Source organism: Aythya fuligula, chromosome 17, assembly GCF_009819795.1.
Source record: "Aythya fuligula isolate bAytFul2 chromosome 17, bAytFul2.pri, whole genome shotgun sequence".
NCBI classification, from domain to species: domain Eukaryota; kingdom Metazoa; phylum Chordata; class Aves; order Anseriformes; family Anatidae; genus Aythya; species Aythya fuligula.
Window position 1 is genome coordinate 2,874,597 of NC_045575.1, and position 11,468 is coordinate 2,886,064.

The 11,468-nt window shown below is 44.5% G+C and overlaps 1 protein-coding gene across 1 annotated transcript; it reads right to left on the bottom strand.

Moving 5' to 3' along the window:
* Positions 1–512: 512 nt before the first annotated feature.
* Positions 513–9,823, bottom strand: RNF34 (ring finger protein 34). Its single transcript, XM_032199213.1, has 6 exons — positions 9,798–9,823; positions 6,129–6,347; positions 4,333–4,722; positions 3,962–4,018; positions 3,497–3,698; positions 513–2,147 (listed from the first exon to the last, which is right to left on the bottom strand). Exons 1-6 carry the CDS (start codon positions 9,801–9,803, stop codon positions 1,960–1,962), a joined length of 1,062 nt encoding a protein of 353 aa, XP_032055104.1. The 5' UTR covers positions 9,804–9,823; the 3' UTR covers positions 513–1,959.
* Between the last annotated feature and the right edge of the window lie 1,645 nt (positions 9,824–11,468).

The following is an 11,468-nucleotide window of genomic DNA, read 5'->3' on the forward strand; positions in this document are numbered from 1 at the left end:
CAAGACTTAGAGCAGAGAAAATTGCCTGGGTTGTTGGTTTGCCTTGTATAGCGTAACACAGCCAGGTCCTGGTTCTGCACACTGAGAAGGTAACTGCTTGCAGCCTTGGTGGAAGCCCTGACTTCTGACACATTACAACCAGGCTTTGGCCTGTGCCTCTATGGTGGCCTATTCCAGTACCTTATTACTGAGGGAAAATAGAATACACGTACCTTCTTCAAGCTGGTGTCTGCCACAGTACGTACCTGTGAAAGACGGTTAAAGCGCAAGCTGAATCTCCAACACCTCCTGCAGCTGGTTAAGAAAAGAGCCAGAGGCTGAGAAAGCCCATCACAAATCTTTATTGAACTTGTGTGGCTAATGATCAGCATGGAAGTAACATATATAGTAAGTCTGTCTTCATTAGCTTACCCATTGAACAGAGACTCCAGGAATTAAGTATCATTAAAAAGTTACTTCTAAAAAATAAAGCCATTGAGAGGTTTGCTCCCTTCTGAAAAATAACCAGCAGTGTCTTTAAGCTGCATATTTTAATTTAAGGAGGAGCTACTTTCTCTTTTTCAAGCCAGCCACGTAAAAGACGAGAGCAAGAATGACAGGCAAGGTAGCAGAGGTAAGAATTATCAGATACTATATCCATGGCAAAACATCTTCGTATCCATTACTTTGTTAGCATGGGGGAAATTTAAAGACAAAACTGTGGCTTTAGGTTCTTTCCTCAGCTTTTTGGAGCATGAACTTACTCTGTTAAGTGCCAGCATGGCCATGCTTAGGTATCCCGTCCCCACAATTCTAGTGATTTTTGCAGCTATTTTCCCTAAGAAGGCTGTCACAGATACCCCACAGGCACTGTTAAAACGTTTGCTCCAAGAGCACACTTACCCCACTGCGATGGCACAGAGCCCTGCTAGAACCCGGGCCAAGGGCTGACAGCAACACAGGTCAGGCAGCAGCTGATCGGAAGCGTGATTACTGGTGCCGCAGCCTTGGTTAAAGTCCATGAGTGTGAGGTTTTAAACAAACACCAGGCTTCCTTCCCCCTATCCTTAATAAAACCCTTCCCGTTTAAGGTTAGTAATACCGTACATTCCACATGTTAGCAGCAAGTAGTTTCATGACCCTGATTAGTATTCACAGTAATATCAGCTTGTCGGCACATGAAATACAATCATCACCTGTAAGTTAATAGTTACAATAGGCATGAGTGGATTAAGAACCACAAGAATATGGTTTACTCTACCCCCTTTTTAAAAAAATACTTTATTCCTAAACTAAAAACTAAACAAAGAAAAAAAACCCTTAGTATTTGGACACCACATAATAGAGCCCTACATAATGACAGCTTTTTGCACACTTAGAAAGAATGGCCAAGACAATACGCTGGTAATGTCAGACATTCTGAGCGAAGCAATCACCAGAAAATAGATTGCTTAAGGACTTCTGTGCAGGTACAGTTAATGGCAGTGCTTTCTACAGTCTTTATACTGTTACCACTGTTGCAGGAACAGTGCCGGAACAGTTACATTCTATATTTAATTACATAAGAGCTGAATATTCAACTGATAAAGTTGTTGCTTTTAACAGGCTAGACAACCTAACACTAATTTGGTCAAGCAAAGGTGTTTTCTGCAACCACTTGCTGAGTACTGAATGCGATAAATAGGGGTGGTATTCTTCAGAAGAGAGCAAGAACTGCTGTAAACAGTTTGACTCGGACAGTTTGCGGGTTTAGAAGGTAAGTCAGGCAGCTCTATTACTGTACACACAGGCATCGGCTGGTCCTGCCCAACCATGACTCAGTATGCTGTAGAAAAGTGGTTCATAAACTTCTGTATCCTGATGTTCAGACTGTTGTGGTTATTTTGAGAACTAAAAAGCTGACATATGCCCCAAGGGTCAGCACTCCTGCCCCCCAGAAATCCTGGTGGGATGACCATACCATCCACTTTTGGTCTTCGTTTATGATTTGAACACATGCACAGCCCGCACAACGTACTGTCGGCAGATGGGGCACTCGCTCATTCTCTTGCCGCACTTTGTGCATGTGACCATGTGGCCACACTCCAGCAGGACGCAGTCGATCACTGCATCCATGCAGATCCGGCACAAGTTGTCGTCATTATCGTTCAGCTGCATCTTCTCACCCTCTGAAAAGCAACAGAGAGAGAGGTCACATATTCAGGCCCTGAAAATCCTTTTAAGTTCTAGCCCAGACAACAGCTAAAACACCATTAGTTTAGCATCAAGTTGTGCTGCTCCATGCTTAGAACTGTTCTAATTGAGAGCTAAGAATTTCTATTCCTTAACCTCTACATGAACGTCTGATTCTCGACTGAGCATCTAATGACAGTGTTTAAAATTCAGAGCATGCTGCTTTTCTATTGCTGAGCTCACCTCACTTGGCAGAATACTTTCCTTGTGATTATACACAGTAATACAGAATAAAGTGAACCAAGAAACCAGAAGCATGAGTAAGCTGTGAAGATGGCAGAATTGAACAAAGCCTGTCAAGTTTCACTGCAAACAGACATCTCAGTAACCGTGTTCTGTCAGACCATACTGAAAAAAAATGAAGTTTAACACTTGATTTCAGACAGGTTTTCAATTCTAGTTTAATCACCAGACTGAGGTCTCATTTGAGCCATGCTTTGACATTCATTAGCAGTACCACCAAAGAAGTGAGCAACCATCACTTTCAGAATCATCCTTCTCCACCCTGATGAGCTGATTATTTCACACCTGACTACTGCAGCCACCACAGCACAGCAGCTGGCAGCACCTGGCTGTGAAGCAGCCCCAGGCTAGCAAGCTGCTCGCTGCTGTCCCCTCTTCCTTACAACCTGACTGGTGGATGCAGGAATGAAGAGCCAGGCAGGAATTTTTCAAGCCAGTGGTGTCTCAAGAAGTTGTTTCTCAGAGCACACTTTGTTAACAGAAATCAGACTGTAGCTATACTACAATCATGCAAGTGAAAGACTCCAATTGTTGAGTGGAACAGAGGTTAGAATATCAGTCATTGAGCTGCAGCCACGGGAGCACCTTATCATCAAAGCATGGATTGAGACCAAACCACTTGAACTTGGACTTTTGCCACTGTAGCTTTTAATGCTGTACCACAGCAAAAGACCTGAATTACTTTGGTCTGTTGACAGCTACAGAGAAGCTCTCTTGTTAATGCCTTGTGAAACCTAATAAAGGATGCGGAGGTGCCAAGTTTCACGTTCTCTGAGAAACTAGTTCTCTGTTGTGCAATTTTACCTTCCCTGTGAAAGCTGAGCTCTCTTATTTTCCAAAGCTGTCTTAAAAAAAAAAAAGGCATGAATCCTGAAAAGCTTTACGCACTAGTACGGCATTCAGCTCTCCTAGATGCAGCTCGAACTATGAAGACACATTGTCAGTTGTTCCAGAAAGGCAGACCAGGTTAGATACCAAGTCTGTTGGCAGAACCAGCTACTGGAACCCAGGAAAGGAAGGAGAGAGTTAAATATCAACCTACGTGTCTTGTGGTTTTCCTCGCTCTCTCTGTATAGCCTGCTCACTTTTTCCACAAGTTCCCATTTCTCACAGCATCCTGAGTAGTTGACAAAGTTACACGCGAGTATTTCCTTCAACTGCCGAACAGTCAAGCCTTCAATGTCTTCCAGACTTGAAATATCAGACAAAGATGCCCTTGCTCGTTTTCTGGACAACCCAGGAGTCTGAAACACAACAACTGCATGTTTTTAAACGTCCCGGTAAGTTCAAAGCACCAGGTTTATCCATCTTACCACCACAAACTACATTAAGCTGCAGCAGCTCAACTGAAGTTGTATTCTTTTTAGAGCAAGTATTTACAGATATGCATTACTAGACAGTTCTTCCAACATTAGCTCTACACCATGATACTGAACAGTGACAGAGATCTAAACACTTTATGGTATCACAGGCCAAAAATGTATTCTTTGCATAGTTCTTGTCTTACCTGCTCCTCAGCACTTTCTTCTTCTTCGTTATTTATAGAAGATGTTTCAGTTTGTCCCTGTGTACAAAATGAAATTAATCAGGATTTAAAAAAACCACACATGATCCCTTCTAAAATATATTCCTTTCTGCCAAACTAATCACAGATGACAAAGACATTTTGAAGTTCAATTGCTACTAATCATTACCAATTTAAGTCAACCCTATCATCTAAGCCAGCAATCTGATCTAGTAATCTTCCATGTTCAGGCCAGAAACACAAGAGGCATTTTTCCAGCCACCCCCAACTGTACCAGTTGGTCTTTTGTTTTCTTTTAACATGATGCGTATCCATTAAAAAAACACACATAAAACACATTCTAGTTATTGTACCCGTAAAGGTGTTCCATTTCCTGTGCTTCCCCTTCTGTTTGCAAGTTCTCCTTGAGAAGACACCGATACAGACATAGAAAATGGATGAGTAAAAAACCCAGAAGTCTGTGATCGTGATGAGCGCAAGCTACCAGCGTCCGTATCCTCCCCAGGACCTAACCCATGATGGCACAGCACAAGATCCACCAAGTCTTCTTTCTCTCTGCACGTATCTGTGGGTATGTTTCTGAGAATAAGGTACTGACGCAGATCCTTTACTTTGAGTCGCATTAACTGAGGTCGCTGAAACGCTGTTTCTTGCAGCAAGTGACAAGTAGAACACCTTCTGAGATTCTCTTGCGAGACTGAACAAACCGAGCAAAAATCCTTCTTGCAGTCACAACACACATGCTAAGAAGAAAGAGGAAGAAAAAAAACATTCAGCTGTTTCATAGAACACAAGCCTATAACCCTATTCTTTCTTTTTCCAGACTCCATTATTTATTATGTGTCTTTCCACCAATTTTGACATACATCAGTTTTAGGATCTAAGTCTAGCAATTGCCCTGTCAAATAGTTCTGCAGGTGTTCCAAGTTGGTCTGTTGCTTTTGTAGCACTACCACACACTGACTTGAGATTTTAGTAAGTAAAAACATTATGAATAAATAACCAAATAAAGTATTCACATTTTAGTTTACAAAATAAATGAAGTTGAAAGCTAATCAATGTTATGGTATGTTAAAATAGTTTTGAATATACCACCACTGCTCTTTTCACGAGTCTAAAAGCCAGTATAATCCCCAAACTTTAAAGAGCATTCTTCTTCCTCACTCGATTCAATGAGCTGTATGTAGGTCTTAAACGTGACAAATCAGGCTGTAGGTAAACAGTCTGCAAGCACTCAGATGTCATTTCTGCAGAGAACTGTGCTCGAAAGGCTGGCCGCAACATACAAAAGCTCCAATTGAACTTCCAGCTGCAATTTTACATGGTTCACCGTGGATGCACTGTGAACAAACACAAACTCATCCCCAGAGTTTTCTGTAAATTAACATTAGCTCTGGAAAATGACCCTACGCAACCTTTACTTCCACAGCGTGCTTGTATGCAAACAATGGGGCTCATGGAGAAACAGGACACAGAGGAAAGGGGAAACTAAATAGAAACTGAGGGAAGAGGCTTTATGTTTCTCCAAATGAGCTGCAGAGAATTAGGTCGCTACGTGCACAAGATAACGCTGCTGGATGGCCATCACAGGTAAAGGTATTACCAACAATCTCAGCTTTATTTATCTGGAAACTTCACTAACCCACCAGCTTGGCTCCAAATGAAGCAAGAGGCCGCTGGAGTGCAATAGCATTTAGTAGAACTAAGCCTGTTTAGGAAACAAGGAGAATCATGCCAGGATTTCACAGGAAGAAGCTGTGACGCTAAACTGAGTTTTTAGCTTTTCCATCCTCCAGTTTATTCATCTCAGCTCCCCACTTTTATGTTTGGTGTTACCTTCAAAACCAGATTTGCCTTACTATTCAGGATTCTGAAATTAAGGCACATATCTTACAAGTTAGAATCAACTAATTTTCAGATCAGTCCAGATCCAACATGTACCCGACTAATGACCATCAGACCTCTTAGCTTCTAATCCTGTCTGACATTAATTTCCTGTAGCCTCCGAACAAGGCACTTTCACCCTCCCTGGCTATCTGCCTTGGGCTTCCTCAACTAAGGAAATAAGATCCAATATATTCATATCCCAATATGACTACAGATTAGTTCATATTAGTAAAAAATGTTGTGTAACAGGAAATATACTCACTTTTTTCCTAAAAACTGAGAAGGAAAGTCCACAGGCTTTGCAAACTATGTTAGCACCTGCTGCAGCTGGAGACGGGTATGCCGAGAAGTCTGTATTTGGTGCAAACCTGAAGGGGCCAGCGCCTCCCGCAAAGCCAGACTGTTGGCCACGGACAGCTCCAGTACCCATGACTTCATTCAGCAATCCACAGCAGGAAGCCCACATGGAAGTAGCTCCCGCCTGCAAACATCCATAGAGCAAAAAAAATTAATATCTTAAAGCCCACGTCACGTGTGAGTTGCTACTGAAGAGCCACTCCATCTGTCATCATCCCAAAAGCATGTTGTGCGAATTCCCAGAGCACGAGGAATTCAGTGCACAAACATCTGCACAGCCCAGTAATCTCTACTTCCCAGCTGCAAACCAAAGTAGGTAAGATTTGCTTCTGAGACGCGCTGGCTTTCACAACTCCTTTTCTAGCAGAGTTCTGCACAAAAAGGGTAAGGAATTTGAGGAGGTAATGCAAGAGCAGAACAAAGAAGGAAGAGGCTAACAGCTAGTCTTAGGTGAGGGCCGTGACCTGAAAGGACAAGCCAACAATACAACAGTTTATCATAATTAGAGCAGAGCTGTCCCCCGTGGGATCTTCTCCAGAACTAATTCAGTTCTTATATGACTCACAGTGAAACTCTAAGAAAACATTTCTGCTTCTTCAAACTAACCAAGCTTTATGCAAAACTAGTTCTGCTCTAATTTCTCTGAGGGAAATATCTTCCAGCCCTCCCTGGACTTGCTGTTCTGTTGTCTTATAGAAAATTTAAGAAAATTAAAGTAACTATGAATCACCTTATTCCACAATGACTTCAGTTCAGTTTTGAATCAGACTCTACTATCTTGAACTCTAGAAAAATAGAGTAAGCAGATCTGTGGAGCTCTTTGCTACTCCTTTCTCCTTGGAAGCCTCTAGCACTAGATTCTCTATCAAAGCGCTCATTCTACTTTACGCCAGAATTTGGAACCCGTGTTGCTCAGGTCACACATTTAATTACGGTCATGTGGCTCACTGAAACCCCCTGAACAACAACAGCAAGCAACCAGAAGCATGCTGGGTTCTTTTTGGAAGGAAGCCGAGTGGTACAACTTTCCAAACATAATTTTTAACTATTCTGGTAAAAGCTGTTCTGTTTTTTATTCCAGGACAGCAACTCCCTTCCCCTCCCTCCCCAAGCACAAAGGCATGAAGTTAGTGGTTTTGAGCTTTGTAGTTCTTGCTGCAAAAGCTAAACCAACCAGAACGCGCACGTCAGCTCAGTAATGGCAGTGCTCCTCTAGTAACTCCACTGATTTCTACACTCAGGTGCTTAGTTCCCCTGGCTGAACACAGTCCTGTTACATTTGTGGGAAGTTAACGCAACAACTGGCAATACACCAGGACGCCTTTCTCCAAACGACTAAGCATTAAAGGCAAGAAAGGAGTCCTCTGGTTTAGTGGGAAACTACAAGACACAAGGCCATAGGACTAAACATGCTGTACTACACCACTGTTGTGTAACTGCCTTATGTATGGAACATCAAAAGTATCTCTCCAATGTACACAAACCTCGTGCTTTGCTTTTACTCCTGTAAGCTGACATTACAAGCACTGCAATACGAGCAGAACACCCCACGTGGTCAATCATTTTGCTTCTAGGCTGTATGACAGGTAACACTGTGAGCAGTAAGAACATCAAATGCATACACAACGGATTGGATTCACCGGTCTAAGGTTACAGGTATTTCGAGAGCAAAGGCCACCCCGGGTGTGACAAAAACCCCTCCCAACCCGGAGACAATCTTCCTAAGCCAGCTGTGAGCAGAGCCCAAGGAGGGTGAACTCCCACGACCCCTGACCCCAAACCAGACACAGGTATCAGCAGCACGCGGCGTGCAGAGTTCACCCCGTCTGACATGTGCTCAGACCTTCGTGACAATTGTGAAGCAATCAGGCTAAGACTTGCCTTCTGCTTCTCAATGACAAAGAATGGAAAGGTCGATGTGCACTCCTATACAAAACTAATCATGCATAATTATCCTAGCTTATTAGGCAAGAGTTAAATAACTCCTCAGGACTGCATTCTTCAAACTAAGGACTTAAAACTTGGAGCCCTCTCAGACTAAAAGCTGGTCTTTGAAAAGTGTTCTTCCTCACCTTAAAGGAAAGTTGTCAGTTACAGAAACACGACTAATTCTTCACATATCCTTAAAAATTGATGAGTTAGCTTCATAGCTTAAAAAATATTTTATAAATAGCTGCAGGCAAATTAGCACAAAGATAAAAACCAGTGACCCAGAAGCGTGTCAGAATTCAACTCGCTCCCTTACAGGACTACTGCCTCTTCAGAGGGCCCCGGCAGCAGCACACACAACGAGGCACTAACACACTTGCTTCTTAAACTTTATTCATGAGCTTCTAACAACTGATCAGACATCACCATCCACACTAAATAAATACCTACTTAGGAAGTTCATTAGCCACTTTTGATACATGAAGATTGTACGTATCAAACGGAAAAATCTTATTACATTTTCTTTAAGCCTGCGCTTGTGCAGCTGAAAGGTGAGGCAACACGGCATCGTTAATTTTCTCCTTAACCTAAGTCAGCTGTGGATTCTTTCTAAGCACTAATGCCATTAAGCAATAATTCAATTACAGAGTCTAGACTCTTCATAATACTCTGTAAAAGAAATGAGAGCATGCTGAAAAGCACCAATACAAGACACAAATGAGACACGCTGAAACTAAAAACTCCCTCTCTTGAGAACTAATTAAAACCTAGCCAATTTCTGCAGCAAGAGCCTTTGCAGCTACACCAGCCACCACTTCCTTATTCTCTTCTCACACTGCCATCAGTTATCTTTTCTCTCCATACTATACGTACATCCTATTTGGCTAAAAAAAAAAAAGTGTTTGAATCCCTCCAGTCTTTTTTTTTTTTTGACTTTAAGTGCCTTTAGTAACCTGACAGGCACTGCCATCCACCAAGGAGCTGGGAGGCTGCCCGCCTGCTCCTCACACATCTGTGCCAGCAGGACTTGGTATCAGGCGGTGTCAGCGCCAGCACGCCAAGCACAGGGTGACAGGAAGGCTTTCTGTTGAAGCCCAAATGTCATTAATTTCAAAATATTGGATATAAATCCATGCAACTCCTAGGTTTAACACCTGAGACCAGGCCGAGCTTTATCAGGCTCCCCTCAAAACCCACTGAACTGGGAGTGCTGTGAACGGCACCCCACAGCCCTGGCCTAAAGGCACCACAACGACAGCGAGGAAGCGGCTGTGGGGAGCCCCCTGTCACGCCGTCAGCCCCTATCACCCGCTCCAGCCTCCTCCAGGCCCCTCACAGCCCCACCAGTAGCCATGTGGAGCCTGAGCTCGGCCTCAGGCAGCATCCCCAGGCCCTCTCCAGGCTGCTCAGCCAGCGGAGGCCCCTCAGCGAGGCGGGGCCCGGCCCAGATCCCCTCAGTATCCCCCCGGGAGCCCTGAGGGCGGGGCGGGGCGGGCCGGGCGGCGTGAGGGGAGTGGGGAGGCGCCACCCAGCCCACCAAGGTCCCTGTCCCGGCCCAACCAAACACCACTTCGCCCCCTTTCTCCCTCCCTCCATCCCCCCAGCGCGGACAGAGCCGCGCCCCGGCCGGAGGCGCCGCCGTCACCTTCATGGCCGCCCCGCGCCGCCGCCGCCGCCTCAGCCGGGCGCCGCCCCCGGCCCTGCGCCGCTCTCCGGCGGGCCGCCTCACGGAGGGCGGGCCTAACCGCCGCGCCACATCCCATTGGCCGCTGTTCCCCTGACAGATAGCGGGAGAAGCCAATCGGAGGAGAGGAAGCGCCGCCGGCTGGGCGGGGGCGGGGGTTGGGCGGGAACGGGGCCGCCCCTCAGCGGGGAAAAGGGCGGGCACGGCGGGGCCGTGAGGTGGCGGCTGGCAGGTGCCACACGGACTTCGCCGCCTCGGGTCGCCCTTTTAGTGGTCGTGGGGCGGAGGAAGAGGCTGGCTTCTCTCCCTCGCCACAGTCTTTGAGAACTGAGGAATTTTATTATTTAAAAATCCAGTTTCGGCTGGCTTCCAAGGACCTCTTGCTTTATCTGTGCTAGGAATGGGGTGTGTCAAAAAATAAAAATAAAGAACGGTGTATAATAACTAAAAGCTTGCAGCCAAAAAGATTTCATTTAAAAAAAAAAAAAAGCCTTGAGGCAAGCTTTACATAAGAGCACACAGAGCCAGGAACAAAAGAGGCTGCTGCCAAAAGGAGGGATGGACAAAAGTGGCTGAAAATAGATTTTGACCACAAACCCAATTTACTCATACAAAAGGTTGCGTAGAGTCTCTAATAATTTGTGCAGGCTGGATCTATTTTTGGAGCAGGGCTCATGGAAGAACTGAGTCCAACAAATGTATGTTATTGCCACCAGAATGTCACAGTCTTGGCAGCTCCAGCAACAAGAGTGGAGCCAGCTCCTGGATTTGCTCTGTTCCCATGCTTTTGTTCAAACTCAGGTTGTCTCTTCTTGGAAGCATTTATGTTTCTCGAGAAGCTTCTGATAGACTATTAACTTTACACGTGTTTTAATAAAAGATATTGTACTAATATTTTTTTTTCCCAACAATAGCCTGCAATTTTAGTCAACGTACTCAAGAAGACAGTTGGAAAGCTTTATTTTCTCCTATCAGTGGTAGAACAAGAGGTGGCACATATCCCACATTTCTCATGAAAGAGATTGCTTTAAGACACCTTAAGACACCTTGTTTTTTATAAACTTTTATGTCACTTAAACTCAGTTGATTCAGAGAGTCATCCCTGCAGTACCGAAGTATACGCAGATATTTTGTTAATGATCTCACACTAAAACATGAGAGCTCCTCATGCAGTTGCTGTAAGTGACATAACAGCTCTGTCCCACAGATGAGAAAAAAACGAGCAAAACCTAGAGTTTCTCTTTTAGCTCTGGTGAGGACTTGTGACAAGAAATCCTCCCCAGCACAGATGTTTTAGTGAGCAACGTGGGCCTAACGGAGCTGAGATCTGGTGACTGTGCTGACAGCTGCAGTTGCCACTCCCGCCTTAGCTTGGGCAGATCTTGATGATTCATATTTGTAACATGTGATTTGAGATCAGTTTATCATGTCTAAATTGTAACCACATGAATTGTTTTTAAGCAGGGGACTTGACTGCATAAAAACCAGTTTAAGAACAGAACCCCAGCTGCTACTGTGTGGCTGACGAGTGGCATTTGTGGAGGTTCTATTAATAAGAATCTTGCCCTTGCTGAGCCTCTGGATTGTGCCAAAGAAGCATTAAAAGATTTAAATCCATTAATGCTAGATGTC

What these genes read in the sequence shown, in the direction of transcription:
- RNF34 (XM_032199213.1), bottom strand. An exon ending in TCTCAGTTTTTAGGAAAAAA is followed by an intron (nt 4,723 to 6,128) that starts GTGAGTATATTT and finishes CTTTCTTCTTAG; the next exon opens with CATGTGTGTTGTGACTGCAA. An exon ending in CGAGGAAAACCACAAGACAC is followed by an intron (nt 2,148 to 3,496) that starts GTAGGTTGATAT and finishes GTTGCTTTTCAG; the next exon opens with AGGGTGAGAAGATGCAGCTG.